The sequence below is a fragment of the Euphorbia lathyris genome, chromosome 5, assembly GCF_963576675.1.
Source record: "Euphorbia lathyris chromosome 5, ddEupLath1.1, whole genome shotgun sequence".
Classification (NCBI taxonomy): domain Eukaryota; kingdom Viridiplantae; phylum Streptophyta; class Magnoliopsida; order Malpighiales; family Euphorbiaceae; genus Euphorbia; species Euphorbia lathyris.
In genome coordinates, this window is record NC_088914.1 from 2052732 (window position 1) to 2071389 (window position 18658).

At 31.8% G+C, this 18658-nt stretch overlaps 1 protein-coding gene across 1 annotated transcript; it reads left to right on the forward strand.

Annotated features, from left to right (window-relative positions):
• Positions 1-6502: 6502 nt before the first annotated feature.
• LOC136230338 (GDSL esterase/lipase At2g30310-like) lies at positions 6503-11964 on the forward strand. The gene is made up of 3 exons (XM_066019393.1): positions 6503-7145; positions 8465-8714; positions 11593-11964. Exons 1-3 carry the CDS (start codon positions 6537-6539, stop codon positions 11784-11786), a joined length of 1053 nt encoding a protein of 350 aa, XP_065875465.1. The 5' UTR covers positions 6503-6536; the 3' UTR covers positions 11787-11964.
• The last annotated feature ends 6694 nt before the right edge of the window (positions 11965-18658 follow it).

Here is an 18658-nt window from a genome sequence, read left to right on the forward strand (position 1 = left end):
TTTACACTTTCCATATTTATAATTTATGACTCATAACCTCTTTTTCTATATATGTGTTGATGTTTGTTGCTTGTTTTGATATTCGTAATTGACTATTGTGTAGGGGAACGCGATTTTCGACGCCATTCAGGCTATCTTTAGGGATTCATATAGGTGTTGCCTTACCGGAAGTGACGCTCCGAAAACCGTAGGAATTGACAAGCCACGGAACTTACTGGCCCTAATTTCTGGTCCCAAGCATTAGACACGCCTTGACTAGGAACCACGTAGTCTAAGTACTTCACGGGTCGGTCGAACTACACGTAGTCGTCTTTGCAAGAGCAAAACATTAACCGTATATGTATTAGGAGTCGTTATTTGTCATAGTTATAACTTCTCGCCAACCGTATCACTTCTTAAGAGTTTCGTCATATAAATTTGCCTCACCCGTAGTTAGGAGTAGTTTGTAGTTGGTTCCCATATAAACCTCAAAGTATTCACAGCTTAAATAACGTATAAAACCGAGTCGTTTAATACTTGCAGTTATAAATCCCGCGGATTCGATACCCGGTCTTAACCGGATTATTACTTAATACGACGGGGTACACTTGCCCCTAAGTAGTGACGTCTAGTGAACATAGAGCATTTAGAAAGACCACATCCATAGTCATAACGCACTAAACGTAACATACATTTCATATTTACACCACTAGGCGGCACGCATCAATATATACATATATATATATATATATATATATATATATATATATGGGTGAGATCCAGCGTGACAAGGGCTTAAGTTGTGAGAAAGAGCTTATTGTGTGACATAACAAAACTACGTAGTTTTGATGATAATTAAAAAGGGCAAGGTGGCAAATTGGTAAATAAAATGAAAGAGAGGATGGAGAAAATTGTTTTATTTCTTTTCTTTAAAATACATTTTTCCAACATCTCTAACATCATTTTTCGAAAATTTTTATACCATTATACTCGTCTAAATTAGATGGTCATTTTAAGATCCCTGAAGCTCAAGTAAAAAAATTTCTGGTGAACGGAATCCGGGTGGGCGTTTTTCGGCGAGAAAAAACATACCCAGAAAATTCTCAAAAATTTTTAGAAAATGTAAAACATTATTCTAAGAAACTTTAATTCTTGGGTCAGAACATGATTTCTTACGGTTTAGTCCCAATAAAACTTTTTCCTTAATTTTATCCATTTTACATGCTTCAACAATTTGTTGGGACTATACCGTAAGAAATCCCGCTTCGATCCAAGAATTAAAGTTTCTTAGAATAATATTTTACATATTCTGAAATTTCTTGAGAATTTTCTGGGCACTTTGTTTCTCACCAGAAAACGCCCACTCGGATTCCGTTCACCGGATTTTTTTTACTTGAGCTTCAGGGATCTTAAAATGACCATCTAATTTAGACGAGTCTAATAGTATAAATTTTTTCGAAAAACAAGGTTAGAAATGTCGGAAAAATGTATTTTAAAAAAAGAAATAAAACATTTTTCTGTTGGAACAATACAAGTATTATGTTGGAACAAATGGTACACTGATTTGGAACAAATGTTACACTTATTTGGAACAATGTAAGTAAGATAAAAACGTGCCCAGAAAATTATCAAAAAATTCAAAAACATGTAAAACATCATTTTAAGAAACTTTAATTCTTAGCTCAAAGCGAAATTCCTTACAGTTTTGACCCAATAAATTGTTGAAGCATGTAAAATGGATAAAATTAAGGAACAAGTTTTATTGGGACTAAACCGTAAGAAATCCCACTTCGACCCAAGAATTAAAGTTTCTTAGAATAATGTTTTACATTTTTTGAAATTTTTTTAGAATTTTCTGGGCATTTATTTTCTTGCCAGAAAACGCTCACTCGGATTTCGTTCACCGGAATTTTTTTTACTTGAGCTTCAGGGATTTTAAAATGACTTTCTAATTTAGACAAGTCTAATAGTATAAAATTTTTCGAAAAACGAGGTTAGAAATGACAGAAAAATGTATTTTAAAGAAAAGAAATAAAACAACTTTTTATTGGAACAATATAAGTATTATGTTGGAACAAATGGTACATTGATTTGGAACAACGTAAGTAGGACAAAAAACGTGTCCAGAAAATTATCAAAAAATTCCAAAACATGTAAAACATTATTTTAAGAAACTTTAATTCTTGACTCAAAGCGAGATTCCTTACAGTTTTTACCCAACAAATTGTTGAAGCATGTAAAATAGATAAAATTAAGAAAAAAGTTTTATTGGGACTAAACCGTAAGAAATATCGCTTCGACCCAAGAATTAAAGTTTCTTAGAATAATGTTTTACATTTTCTGGAATCTTTTGAGAATTTTCTGGACACTTTTTTTCTTGCCAGAAAACGCCCACCCGGATTCCGTTCACCGGAATTTTTTTTACTTGAGCATCATGGATCTTAAAATGACCGTTTAATTAAGACGAGTCCAACGGTATAAATTTTTTTGAAAAACGAGGTTGGAAAAGTTGGGAAAATGCATTTTAAAGAAAAAAAATAAAACAATTTTTTCTTTCATTTTATTTACAAATTTGCCACCTCCTTTTGGTTAATTACAAAATTGGTCTTTGTCATACAATAAGGCTTGTCGCACCATAAGCAATGTGTCACACCTGATCTCTCCTCTATATGGTGACATTTTCTTTGCTATTATCTGTCACCAAGTTTGGAAATGGAGAAACGAGGAGATTTTTGGAGATAAAACTGTTTTTATGACAAACTTAGCTGATTTCTTCTCGAAAAAACTTTTCTCTATTATCGATAGTTTCAAAGGAGAGTCCCTTGCCAGAGCCTCTCAGTGTTGTGATGTCCATCTCGTGGGATGGAGCAGGCCAAGAGAGGGGGTTGTGAAGCTGAATACTGATGGTTCCTGCCTCAGTAACGGTAAGATTGCGGCTGGAGGTGTGCTTAGAGATGTAGGGGGCATCTGGCTTTCTGGGTTCTCCCAGAATTTAGGGTTGGGTTCTTCCTTTTCTGCGGAGCTCTGGGCTATTCTTACTGGAATCAATCTTGCTAAAAGGCTGGGTGTTAAGAGGCTCTCTGTGGAGTCTGATAATTTGGAAGCAATCAAAATGATTTCTGAGAATCATTCTATGGGTCTTAACAGTCGCAACCTCATCAAAGCTATTATAAGGCTTTGCTCCTCCTTTGAGTTCGTAGAGTTCAGACACATTTTTAGAGAGCAGAATCGTGTTGCTGATCGCTTGGCGGCGGCGGGCCATGAAGGGACGTTAGGCGTTACTACCCTTCCTGTTTCCCCTAGTTTCATCTCTCATCTTCTCTTAGAAGATAGGATTGGGGTTAGCTTCCCTAGGCTAATTCCTGGGTAGTTTGTTGTTATTCGTTTTTCTTTTCCTTTTCTACCAAAAAAAAAAAATATATATATATATAGTGGTTTTTTTTAACTTAATTTGGTTTGTTCAGTTTAAATCGAACCGAACCGTATATTTCGGTTTGGTTTTTAATTCGGTTTTACCTATTATTTGGTTCGGTATCAGTGTAAATTATTTTGATCATTTCGGTTTTGTACCGGTGCACATTCCTACTTGGACCCCGAATGACCAAAATCGTTAGATCTAGTCTTATTAGAATTCTATTGTGAAAATTCAAAGCATTCTAAAACTTAGATTTAATAAGTCTAGATCCAATAGTGTTTGGTCATTCATGGTCCAAGTGAACACTACTGTAATAATTATATATTTACGTGACAAGTTTTCCATCTTAGCATAAAAAAACATATAAATAAAACTTGATGGATGCATGAAATTCTTTATACATTACAGTTTTAGGCTAGGGGATTTTTTTTATACGTAAAGTAAGACAGAAAAAGGATCGACGAAACTATTTATCTGCGATCCTATTCTGATGTTTAAGTTAAAAACATATATCATTTAGAACATAAAGCAATTGAGAGTAATTACGGAAGATAAGTGCATGTGCACCTTGACTATAGAATCACGTTCTATTTATAAGGAGACAATGGTAAAATTGTTAATCGATGTTAAAACTTTCTTCTTAGATTCCACAGAGGATATGTGTCATCTTCTCAATGTGGACATATTTTAAATAGTCAGTAATATACCTGAATTGAGATTCCTTAATCTTAGGCGTGATTCAAGGATCGTGATCGGAATAGGTTTCAAGAAGCATCATATTGGTTCGTGTATCTTGAGAAATGCTTATTCATATTTAGTCTAATCTAATGGTCTTCCTTGCTCTGGACGTCTCTATTGGTTTAGGATGAGAACACGTAGAACTTGATAACTTTTGGATGTTATCAGATGTTCCTCCTCCTTTTGATTAGGATTCCTGAAGATCTTTAAGGCTTCGGCCATCAGACGTTCATTGAGGTCCGCTACAGTCCGTACAGGATGGTTCACCTTTCCATAGATACTTTGTTTGTCTGAACGTTACGTTCCATTAATTGTGTTTCATGCGATCTTTTATCTTTTGAGTATGTGAGACGTCGTGTGTAGCCTATGAATGACATAATCCTTAGTAGGTGTGCAGTCTTCCTACGGTCATCATTCTCATTGTTACTTATTTTCACAGGATAAGTGACGTGTGTCCTAAGCGAAAGTAGGCAGAAAGTTTTGTGATTTCCAAGGAGCGCTGACGCTAGTGGTCTTGCATTGATGCCAAATTCTCACTTGCACTTTAAAAAGTCACTATAAAAGCAACCCACAGTCGATGAATTTCTTTTTTCCAACCTTTGCATTACTCCCTAGCATTTTGAGTTTCCACTTCCTCCTCGGCAATTTGTAAGTGTTCTTTCTTTCTCTGGCTTTTCTTTTTGTTGTATGAAAGTTTTAAAGGGGAAGAATTCTTATAAATCGCAGATACTTTGGGGACCATGCAAAGGCTAGCATGTTTCTTTTAAAGATTCCCACTATGCTTTCTTATGCCGCTCTCAAGAGTTATGTAGCAACTTTTGTTGTTTGCCTTCGGCCAATCAGACATTATCCATTTCTCCTACAAGTTCAACACGTTCCTTCTCTTCTTCCCGTGTCTTCATATCAGTGGGATTCATTTGTAGTGAGGCCATGTACATTTCTTTGGTGATTATTTGGTTTCCCGAGGTATCGCCATTCCTCCCTCTATTATACATACCAAGCCAAAATGGTAAATGGATAGATCTTCGGTCAATTCTAACAAAAGAAGCCTCCTTTAGAACACACAACAATTTAGAGTAACTGCAATAGATAAATATATGTATACCTTGAATATGGAGTCACGTTCTCTTTATAGGGAGTTCAATGGTAAAACTGTCAATCGTGTCAAAACTTTCTTCTTAGATTCCACAGAGGACAAGTATCATCTTTTCAGTGGAGGACGTGTTTTAGGTAGTTAGTAATATATCTGAATTGTGATTCCTTAATCTAAGACATGATATATTACTAAGTGACCTAAAGAGGATTCAAGAAGCATCTCATTGGTCCACGTGTCTTGAGAAATGTTTATTCCTGTTAGTTTAAATTTGACAGTCTACCTTTCTCCAGACGTCCATATGGGTTTAGGATGAGGATACATGGAGCCTCATATCTTTCAGATGATATCAAATGTCCTCCTTTTGATTCCCCAAGCTCTTTAAGGCTTCTGCTACTAGAAGTTCCTTGGGGTCCTACTACAGTCCATGAGGAATGGCACCATTCCATATATACTTTCAGAGGAAGCATTAGAGTCTTAAAGCCCACGAATGAAACTTTATACAGGATTTAAGACCACCAACGATGTTAGACCACCCTCCGTAATTGCCTAGAGAGTCGGCCAAGGTCTCGCGGCTTGAGAAGAATAAGCGGTAGTAAGGACTTTTCTCGTCCCTAGTTCATGCCTATATATAAGGTGCTCTTACCCCCACAATAAGACATCCAACTTTCTCTCCTACCTTACCACTATCCTCTTTATACCACTTGACTATTAACTTGATCGCCAGAGTATATCCCAGGCACCACCCCCGCCGCAAAACAACATACAAAGATAAATGACTGTTCGATCCTAATTCTCATCACTTGTATCTTACGGACCGCTCTAGACGCAGAGGGCAAAAGATTGTTCAATCCCAACTTCTCATCATTTATATCCTATAGACTGCTACCAGTGCAAATATAAAAGATTGTTCGATCCCAACTTCTTATAAAATCCTGATCCAAAAAGAATGTTTGAGAAATGTTTATTAATGTTTAATTTAATCCGACGGTCCTTTTCTGATTAAAAAAAACATACAAGGACTAAAATGAATTCTGAAACAAAGTACTAGTGGGTAACGGCTATTAATCTATTATAATGACCTATCATGGACAAAGTTTAGTATTTTACACATATTTTCCTCATTTATTGATTTTTTTCCCAATTAATATTTATAATATTTACATGTGAATATTAATTATTTGACGTGACATATTTTCCACCTTAGGATAAATAAAACATATAAATAAAACTTGATGGACCCATGAAATTATTTATACTATATAGTACAGGTTTAGCCTTACAAGCTCTTCATAACTTGAAGTTCTAACAATGGCAGCCATAAAATTTCTCACAATCTTTTTCTTCTTATACAAAGTTGCATCCTCTACAAATTCTCCCCGATCCCCGAAATTTCCCGCGCTTTTCGTCATCGGAGATTCCGTCATGGACACGGGAAACAACAAGTACATTCCGACATGGGTGAAGTCAAATTACTCCCCGTATGGTCAAAACTACACTACCCATTTGCCGACAGGAAGATTCTCAAACGGAAAACTTATTTCCGATATGTTAGTTTCGTATTTAGGCATCAAAGATGCTCTTCCTCCGTTTCTGACTCCAACCCTTTCGTCCAGTGATCTAGTTACTGGTGTTAATTTCGCTTCAGCAGGATCAGGATTCGACGATTTGACTAGTTTGACTTCTGGTTCCATTCCGGTTTCAAAGCAAATTCAACACTTTAAACTCTATGTAGACAAGCTTAAATCGATTGTTGGAGAAGGAAAGGCGTATGGCATTGTTAAGAGCTCTTTGATTGTTCTTAGTGCGGGAACAAATGATTGGTTTTTCAACTATTATGATATTCCTACGAGAAAATTAACTTACGACGTTAATGGTTACCAAGATTTTCTACTGAATAGAATGCAATCATTTATCAAGGTAAGATATACATAATTTTGAGCCGTTTCATTTTTATTTTTATTTTTATATTTTAATTTAATATATTTGAATTATCAATCAATTATAATCGTCGTGGTTTACAAATCCGACCGGGTAAAGAACCAAATTTTTTTATCTATAATATAATTAAATAGATAAGTTAACTAAACCTGTTATTAATTACTCAATAATCCATGACTGGGTCATCAGTTGACCGGTCCAAACACTATCTTTTGCTAGTTCTTGTTTGACCTGTTCACGGGTCGGGATTCCTGCGTGGCCCGTCTAGGCCTATGTCCAATGGGCGAGGTTTGGATAAAGAAAAATTACTTTAGCTCTGCCCAATCCATGTTTGCTAAACTCTGCGTACCTTTAGGACGAGTTTCGGTTTTATAAAAATAGTATGGGCCAGTCCAGACCGACCCTACATGTTCTATTAATATTAAGTATTCAATTTATATTTACATATTAAATATTATTTTAAGTATAAATTTAATTTTTATTATAAAAAAATATATAAATAATTTAGGTAGGTTTATCTGGTGGGATTGGACTTTTAAGCCCGAACCTAGCTCAACCCCAATCCGCCTAAAATAACAGCAAGCTAGACTGGGCCTAGGCTAAGCATTTTTTTAAAAAGCCCGACGGGCCGGCTAGAGCCTGGTCTAATCTGACGCATGAACAAATGTAGTTTTTTTGTGGCCTTGTTGTTAATTGTAAATATAAAATTCAATTAAAAAAGATTATTCATTTCATTTGAATTTAAAATTACATTTTTAACATTTCACAAATAATTTCTTTTATATCTATTTAAAATGATTATAAAGGAACTATAAAAATTTAATTTTAAAATGTAAAAATAATTTTTTAATTCAAATAAAATAAATAACGCTCTATCAATTGAGTTTCATGTTCACAATTAATTTAATATGCATATTATAATTGATCGTCGATAGCTTAGCACTTCATCTTAAAATTAAGATAAAAGCAGATTTCTAGAGAGCAGAGGCATGGGAGTCTAGATTATAGAAGGAAAACACCTAATTTATTAATGCTGACTTACTATACGTACAGTTTTTTCTTGAAAATAAATATTTTTTTAGAAAATAACGTCTAATAGATAGACCTGGAAACACAATCCTGGTGAGAGACAAAGATCGGCATAGATATGGGTAGGAAGTAAACGGTCATTGAGAACGTTTACTTCCTACCCATATCTATGCCGATCTTTGTAAATTTAGTTCAATAAAAAATAAAAAACGAACTCGAAAGATGTTTATTTTAATTTATATATATATAATCGAGGTTTGAACTTTCAGGAATTATATGAACTTGGCTGCCGATCAATAATGGTAAGTGGACTAGCTCCAACGGGTTGCATACCTATTCAAATGGCTTGGAGTATAGAGAAACACTGTAAGGAGGATCAAAATAGAGATTCTCAGATTTACAATCAAAAACTTGTTAAGATCTTATCTGAATTGCAGACAACTCTTCCTGGAATCAAACTCGTCTATAATGACTTTTATACCTCTGTCATCGACATGATTAATCATCCTAAAAACTACGGTAATTAAGTTTATTAATTTTAACCAATAATTATTCCTTACTATATTTTAGTTGTGTACATATATATTAGCCGTTAAAGGAAAAAAAAAACCTCGTGATTTTTTCATTTGTGAAATCAGGTACGTAGTTTAAAAATTTGCAAACACCGGTCAGTAGTTTGTGCCGTTTGCAAACTCGGTTATTTTGTAAAAAAATATTATCGTGACTATTTAGTAAAAAAATGAGCCATTTGGAACAAATATAATGACTCGTTTAATTAATTTTATAAATTAATTAAATCACAAATATTCTTAAACCGACAAATGGATTCATACAGATGCTTTTGTAAATTGGGTAAACCACGTGTTTTTTTTACCCTATATTAATTACATAAATTTATGCTTACTTTTATTTATTTATTTAACACGTATTCAATCCTTTCAATTTGCATCCAAACGTCTAATTAATGACATCATAAACTTTCAAAAAGATAAATTCGATTTTTCAACTTGCTTAAACTATCATAACTAACCCCGTATTTTCACGTAACATTACGTAACATTCTATATGCCACTTACAGTTTAAGCAAATTCAGATGAGCAATACGTCATTTAAAATAAGTTGAAATAACGGAAAAATTGTTTTAAGCAAGTTTAGGTTGTGGAATTGTTTTTAAAATTGTGGAGGTTAATAGGCATTTAAGTGTAAATTGAAAGGGTTGGTTTTATAATTATTGTTGCAAAACTAAACTAATTAATGGTAGATCTTTTTTTTAAATGAATGGCTTTTTTATTATGGTTAACTAATTTGTAAATGAGTGTTTGTGATTTTTTTTTTAAAAGAACTCAGGTTATTGCTCATTTGCAAATCAAGAATTTTTAGGTTGATATTGACAATTTAATTGTTGATGATGTTAAAATATAAAATTTCAAAAATTAAATTTATTTCAGGACCATATTTATCATGAAACATAATTTTTTAATTTTCAAAATCATCTTTTTAGAGTTTTCTCTCTTAGTCAAACAACACATAAATTTTTTTAGAGTTTTCTCTCTCTAAACATTAATTTTTTCTCTCTTAGTCAAACAACACATAAATAACATCAAAATTAAAAAGTTGAAAAATTAAAATTGTTTAAGGTCCTGGGCATAGATCATAAATGCGAACGCTCAGGACCCAAAACTAAAAGGGATCCAAATTTTTGTATAGTATTTTTTTTATTATAAATGCAGTTATAATACTTACTCAGGCCTAAAGGGAACCAAATAATACGATTTTTAAGTCTAAAATGAGTCCGGATTTTATTTTAAATTTTTAAGTACAATTTTTTATTTTAAGGGCTCCTTATCTCTGATTTTGTCTAAGACTCATAAAATGTCAGTGCAGGTCCTGATCATCAATTCTTGAAATTTTCTATTTTGAGGTATATCAACGGTTAAATTGGTAATGTCAACCTAAAAACCATTGATTTACAAATAAGCAAAAACCTTAGTCTTCTTTTTTCAACAAAAGAACCATAAACACCTATCTGTAAATTAACGAAACTACAATTTTTTTTTTTTAAATTAACTCTTATTAGCATTAGGCATAACACCCATTTGGATCCCTAAACTATGGCTTCATAGTCAATTAGGATTCTAAACTATCAAAATCATCAATCAGGTCCCTGAACTAGCTAAAAATCATCAATTGAGTCTCCATACTAAATAAACATCTTCAATTGAGGCCTCATAAAAAATCATTCGGTTGAACAATTTCATATCTTCTTTCTCAAACTCATTTTGAATCAACACATATATTATTACAGTTTATATCAAATAGGCACAATTTCCGATTTTAGGATAGGATAGGGATTCAATTGATATTTTTGCTTAATTCAGGGACCTAATTGATGATTTTGATAGTTTAGGGTCCTAATTGATTTTGAAGCTTTAGTTTAGAGATCCAAATAGATATAATGCCTTATGATTATTATTTTTGTTCTTAATAGAACTCCAAGTTTGAACCTTTTATATATATAAAAAGATATATCTTTATCATTAAGACACTTAACAGAAAACTGTTAACAACTTTTTTTCTTTGAAAGAAACTTGTTAACAACTTAATTAATTATTTATATAATTTCCTCAAAAGAAAATTATTTATGTAATATCTCCATCCCAAAAAGATATAAAATCCATATTTCTATTTTTGTTAGATTCCAAATTATAGTCTATTTTCTTTTTTAGACTTTAGTTAGTTTTTTATGGGATAAGTTGCGAAAAATACTTCTAATATTGACAGTAAACGTCTAATATATAAAGTGGTGTAATTTTACCAATAAAATTGACAGTCAAAATCAATTTTACCCCCTCACGTTGACAATTTGGGTCAATATAAGAAATAAGTTATCAAAATGTCTTCTCGGTCACAAATCTTGTCATCTACACTTCACATATGCGTTATTTTTAATTATCACTCATTAGTAACATATCACAAATAAATGAATGGACATGAAAATTAAAATTAAAAAAAATATACTGTATTTTATACGAGTTGGACAAAAAAATTCAAATATTTCATCGAATTTAAAAGTATTAATCTCTAATTTGAATTTTTTTTATTAATCACAAAAGAATGTAATTTTTTTTAAAAAAAACTAATTGATATCCAACTGGTGCATGATAAGAAATAAAAATATCTATGTTTTATAATGATGTCTGAAATTGATTCAACTTGTCAACGTTAGGAGTAAAATTGTTTTTGACTGTCAACGTTAGCAGTAAAAACTCATCATTTTAGACATTAGAGATAAAAGTGTTTATAGCTGTTAACATTTGAAGTATTTTTACTCATTTTTTTTCTCAATATACCATTATTTTATAAATTATTAACAAAACAATGTTGTTATTATGAACAGGTTTTATCGAAACAACAAAAGGTTGTTGTATCGAACAAGGCAAGGAATATAAATCGATGTTTTGCAGTCGAAAAGTTGCACCGTGCAAAAATCCCGATCAATATATATTTTGGGATCAGATTCATCCAACTTTAGCAACCTACAATTACATTTTTAAGTACATGACATATAACGTTCTTCCTCAATTTTTGTAGAATCAAACGTGGTATATCTCATATTGTTTAATTAGAGATTTATATTGCTTAAAGCAATTTTTTTTGAAGTACGTTTTAGAATGAGTTATCCGTTAGGAGACGTTCTCATCATAAAGTAAATACGATATATTGTAATTTTATTATTTATTGTTATATATAAAAAACTTAATACAAGAAAAAGTGGGATTATTCATGAATGATATTAAAAGCATATTATATATATAAAGGTAAATAATTATAAGTAGACCTCGCCATGGGCCGATGAGCCCGCCCGTCCGGCCCGAGCCCAGGCCCATTTAGTCGGGCCTGGACACATAAAATTAGTATCAGGCCCAGCCCGGTCCAAGCCCGATTAAGCCCGCCTATTAAATGGGCGGGCCAGGGCTATGTAAATACCCGACGGGCCCGGCCCGACCCGTTATATATATATATATATATATATATATATATATATATATATATATATATATATAAAAATTAAATGAGTCCATAAAAACCGTACATATATAAATTTTAAAATTTATAGATAATTATATAAGTAATCAGTATTTACAATTTACAATTAGTTTGCATAAAAACCCTACAATTAATTTGTTATATTTTTCTAATACTTATTAACTATTATGTTTATTATTTTTTATTAAAAAAAGTTAGTATTTTATTTTAATTGATTTTTTTAATTTAGATATGGGCTTGGGCGGGGGGGTTGGGATTCCTTTTTTAGGCCCGAGTCCGACTATATTAGTGTGAGCTTGGGCTTATCAGATTTGATCACAAGCCCGACAGGCCCGGCCCGAGTCCGGTCCATGCTGAGGTCTAATTATAAGGTCTCTATGTTTTTACGTACATGTGTTTTTAGAAATGATTATATAGTCCTCCAGTTTTATTTTCGTCAATTCTTTAATCCTTATATTTGAGTGAACGGTCAAATTAGACTAAATAAAATTTAAAATACTAAAATTACCCTTTACTATATGTTTTAATAATAAAATATCAATTTTTTCTATTTTATATTTTTGTCCTTTGTAATAATACTTTCGAATATTAGTTAATTGTTTTATTAATTTTTATATAATTATAAATTTTAATTTAGTAGTGTAGACTTATTCATTAAAAAATGAATGATAAATATTGTAAAAATTATTAAAATTGGAGTAGAACAATATAAACTTATAAAAATGATTTTTTTATTAGAATAAGAAATATAATTTTTTTTCATAATTAATATACACAAGTATAAGAAGTTCGGTGTATATATACTACACAAACTTCATTAAAACTATTTTGATTAAATTTGAAAACTGAAAGATAAATTATTTTATTTGAATAATTAGGGACAATTTTGTACTTTCATGTATAAAAATAAATAAAGGGACTAAAGAGTTGATTAAGGTAAAACATAAAGACCTTATAATAACATTGTAGACCTACTAGTGAGTTAAGTAAAAATATAAGGACCTTATAATTATTTATCCAATATATAAAAAAAGATATTAAACTTGAAGAAAATGACCCAAAAAAATCTGCATTCACAAATTAAGGACCACAAAAAGTAGGGAATATCTTATTTAATTTGACATTTGCCCCCCAATAAAATCTGAATCAACAATATTCAAAATGTTTCCATATCTTAGCATGCTTTTTTTATAGGTTAAATTACACTCATGGCCACTGCACTTTTCTCATTTTAACATTGTGGCCACTGAACTTTAATTTTTAACAGCCACTGAACTTTACACTTTTTAACATCAGTGGCCTCTTAATGCCTCAAAACGACCGTTAATGGCCTCAAAATAAAAAATTCGATGAGTTAAGGATATTCTAAGGAAGTTTAGTTCTTGAAAATTTTCGTTTTGATGTCATTTAGGTGTTGTTTGGTTAGGAGAGAGTGTGTGATTTTTTAGAGAGAGAAAGCTGTAATAAGGTGGTTTTGGAAAATAAAAAATATGGTTTCATGGTAAATGTCGTTATGAACAACTTTAATTCTTGATTGTTTTCATTTTGAGGTCGTTAATGGTCATTTTGAGGAGTTAGTTAAAATTAAGTGGTCACCGGTGTTAAAAAGTTTAAAGTTCAATGACCATACCGTTAAGAATTGAAGTTCAGTGGCTGCAATGTTAAAATGGGTAAAGTTCGGTGGCCATGGATATAATTTACCCCTTTTTTTTATAAGATATGATTTTATAAAATAAAATTTGAAAGTTCTATCGAGCTATTTCTTAAAGAACGGATCATGGTAGAGATTAGAGCAGAAAAATTTGAACCACAAACTTATATTACCGCTCACGCTATTCTTATTCCAAAGTTGTTCGGGAGAAAGAACGATTGTTTCATGGTCTAAATGCAATGTCCCCTTGTAGAGAGAGATGTGAATTGAGAGGGAGAGAGATCTTATGTTTTGTCTGATTTTAATTGTTGTTAGATTATGTCTAACTAAGCCCCCTCTATCTAGGCTTTTAATAGTATAATCTTATTAGAGTTAGACAATCAAGCCTGTAATTATGATTCTAACTTGTTAGTTAGAATAAGATTTGTGAATTAACTTTAATTCTAACACTGAGTTAGATAGAAATACAATTAGAGTTCTTAATTATCTAATAACTTAGTGATACGGTATCAAATTATTTGGACTTTTGACAGTTGGGCTCTGACCATGATCCGAAGTCATTGTATGGGCCCAATTCCATCAAAGCCCACAATTGTGTTCTTTTTGGTCGAAGCCATGACTTCGGCCACTTGACGTCCGAAGGTTTCTCTTCGGGAGATGTTTAAGGAGACATGTGGACCAATGAACACGCTGGATTCCAAAAGCACGCTCACCAAACGCATATAGATCACAACACGGAAAGATAGGGTCTGAAGACCAATCAAGTGATGCCTTAATTGTTTGCTGACCGCATCTCAGGTATCCTAAAAACAATCTATCAAGGTTGTATTGGAGTTTTAATAAGCCTATAACTAACGATGAATGACCAAATACTACATAGTTATGAAGGTCTAGAGATGTACACGGGGCGGGGAATGCATTTCCCATCCCAGTTCCCCATTCCCATCCCCACAAGTTAAACGGTGATAAATTTGTCCATGTCCCACGGGGATTCCCATTCCACATTTACAGATGTTCCAAAAGCTTTTTTCGATTCTGAATTCCCCATTCCTCGCGGGGAATAATCGTTTATGTTTAAAAAATATATAATTCAAACTTTTAAGAATCAATAGCTTATAATATAAAGCATCAACAATCATTTTCAAATTTCCCCAACCACAAAAAAAAAATAAAAATAAAAATTGAAAACAATCAATCACCTAATTAAAGTGTACTTAAATTATAAAAAAAATTAATTATCACGGAGAACAATCGGGGATTCTCCATCGAGATTAATGGGACGGGGACGGAACAGGGATACCTTTCCCCATCCCCACCACGGGGGACAAAACTATCCCTATCCCCGTCCCATGAGAATTCTTATTGGGGATTTTCCGTCCCCATCGGGACGGGTCACCAACAGAGATGAAAAATCCCCGTCTCATTTACATCTCTATTAAGGTACATGTGATCAAAACTGCGTGCTAACTCATTTTTATATTCTCAAAATAAACTTAAAGTATTTATATATGTTGATAAAAACAAAAATAAATATATCAATTCATAGGGAGCAAAACCGCGTGGCGGATCGCTTGGCAGCTGCTGGGCATGGGGGGATGTTAGGTGTTTCTACCCTTTCCGTTCCTCCTTCTTTTCTGTTACCTTCTCTTCTTGAGGATAGGATTGGGGTCAGTCTTCCTAGACTGATCCCGGATTAGGGTTTTGTTTGTTTTTTTTTTTCTTCCCTTCTTAAAAAAAAAAAAAAATTCATCTTAATTAGATAACTTTATGAGTCATTTCTTGTCCTTTGATGTATTTAGAATATAGGTTGCTAGCAATAAATGTATATTCATATGATATGATAAGAAGAACATTATAGTTGTACATTATCAATCAAGAGGTTGATGAAAAGTATATATCAATAAATTAATTAATTAAAACGAAGATTTTTCAAAAAGAAAAAAAAAACTAAGATTTTGCACCTCAAAATTGAATAATATAGATAGACAATTTGCTTGGTAGAGTAATGTTTGCAGCTAGAAAGGGTAACTTACATCCATGGCCACTGAACTTCAATTCTTAACGGTATGACCATTAATCTTTACACTTTTTAATATCAATGACCACTCAACTTTAACCAAGTTCTCAAAATGACTGTTAACGACCTCAAAATGAAAATATTCAAGAAGTAAAGTTGTTCAGAACGACATTTACCATGAAACTACATTTTTTATTTTCCAAAATCACTTTTTTTTTGGAGCTTTCTCTTTCTAAAAATTCACTCTTTCTCCTAATCAAACAACATCTAAATCACCTCAAAACGAAAATTTCCAAGAATTAAAGTTTCTTAGAATATCATTAACTCTTCAATTTTTTTTATTTTCAGACCGTCAGCGGTCGTTTTGAGGCGTTGAGTGGCCACCGGTGTTAAAACTGTAAAGTTCAATAGTCAGCTACTCAACTTTAACCAAGTCCTCAAAATGACTGTTAACGACCTCAAAATGAAAATATTCAAGAAGTAAAGTTGTTCAAAACGACATTTACCATGAAACTACATTTTTTATTTTCCAAAATCACTTTTTTTTTAGCTTTCTCTTTCTAAAAATTCACTCTTTCTCCTAATCAAACAACATCTAAATCACCTCAAAACGAAAATTTCCAAGAATTAAAGTTTCTTAGAATATCATTAACTCTTCAATTTTTTTATTTTCAGACCGTCAGCGGTCGTTTTGAGGCGTTGAGTGGCCACCGGTGTTAAAACTGTAAAGTTCAGTAGTTATACTGTTAAGAATTGAAGTTCAGTGACCATAATGTTAAATGGATAAAGTTCAGTGGCCATGGGTGTAATTTACCCCAGCTAGAAATGGTTACAATTTAATCATATTGCTATGATGTTGGTGAACAATTCAAATCGCGTGCCTTAAATAGTATAGTATATATAATTACCTACCAACTTCTAGTGGTCCTTTAAGAGAAATCTATATATAATATAAAACAGTAACGATGGAACTGAGGTGTCACTTCCTCCTTTTTTAATGATAAAAAATTTAATATATTAATTTTAATTTTATTATGTATATTTATCTATAAAAAGATTATTTTATCCCATATATCTAAGAGTACTATAGAATTTAAATTAAACCCTAAAATCTCTCTAATTCTCTACATATCTATATATAATATAAAACAGTAACGATGGAACTGGGGTGTTACTTCCTCTTTTTTTACTGATAAAAAATATAATATAATATATCATATATTAGTTTTTATTTTATTATTATATTTATCTATAAAAATATTATTTAAAGTAAATGTGAAAATCAAATAATAATATTTAATTTATATAACACATTTATGTCATTAATTGTAATTATTAGATTGTATTTTTATTAATATTTATATATTAAGATGAATCCGTGCATCGCACGGGCCAAAAACTAGTATATCTAATAATTCAAACAAATTATTTAATTTTAGGTTTAATTACATATAGATGTTAAGTGGTTTCATCATTTTCAGATGGGTGTACTCAGGGGCGGAACCAAGGGGGTTAAGGGGCTCGAGCCCCGACAGGCGGTCGGAGAATTGAATTTTTTTTTTTTTTTAGTAATGGTGTCTGGTAATATTTTGGAAAGAATTATATTGAGTCTATGTAGTATTATTTCAATGTTTAAAAGTAGATGAGATGGTTAAGGATGTTTATTTTTATTTGAGAGGTCCTATGTTCGACTCCCTTCAACCTTATTTTACAGTTTTAATGCGTTGGAGGCTAAAAAATTTTGTCCAGCCCTAACGGGCTGAACTTTGAAAATTTACCGTCAACTGCACAGTTAATTTTGATTTTTTTTTACTGATATGTTTGAGCCCCGGATCATCCGAGGTCCTGGTTCCGCCACTGGGTGTACTTGTGGTGTTTTTTTTTTTTTTACAAAAGCAATCCGATAGTTTGCAAAATTTTGCATTTGGGTTCACTTTGTCAGAATTTGGCTGACAACGATCTCAAAATGAAAATTTTCATGAGTTAAATGATATTTTAACCAACTTTAATTCTTCAACTTTTTAGGTTTGAAGTCATTTAGGTGTTTTTTTATGAGAGAGAAAGTTAATGTTTAGAGAGAGAAAACTCAAAAAATGATGATTTCAAAAAATTAAAAATATGGTTCTATAGTAAATATGATACTAAACAACTTTAATTCAATTAACATATGTATTTATATAAATTCAATTAACATATGTATTATACTATGACTGAATAACATGACCTAGGCAGACAGACAGAAAATAACAGAATAACATGTTCATTTTGTATCGTATTATGACTGTCCTGAAAGCTAAGATATGTTCGGTTAAAAATCTAAAAAAAGACAAAAGAGCCAAAGAGTTAATATTGACAAAAATTAGAGACCTTATAATGTATTTTTCAAAATATAGAGACTAAACAATGTGTTAGATGAAAACAAGGAAATTAATAAATTATTTATTTTTTTATTTATTGGTTGGGGCTTCCAAACGATGCAAAAGGTAGTGGAGAAAATGTCACGTACAGTTTTCCCACTCCTTCCACATCATTTTTAACTATTTCAAATAGTTCACTTTATGTTAAAAAATATAATATCCTTACTTTTGTGAAATTTTATTATTTTTCTTATTATATTTTGGCTTAATATATTCTCAGCCTCCTCAAATTATCCAAAAACTGTAACTGAACTGCTTGAACTTCAAAATATTACAACTAACCATTGCGACTTGCTTATTTGAAACAAATAACACTTCAAATAGATTAATA

Coding starts and splice junctions, on each gene's coding strand:
- LOC136230338 (XM_066019393.1), top strand. CDS start 6,537: ATGGCAGCCATAAAATTTCTCACAATCTTTTTCTTCTTATACAAAGTT. Junction 7,146..8,464: donor GAATGCAATCATTTATCAAG/GTAAGATATACA, acceptor TTGAACTTTCAG/GAATTATATGAACTTGGCTG. Junction 8,715..11,592: donor TAATCATCCTAAAAACTACG/GTAATTAAGTTT, acceptor TATTATGAACAG/GTTTTATCGAAACAACAAAA.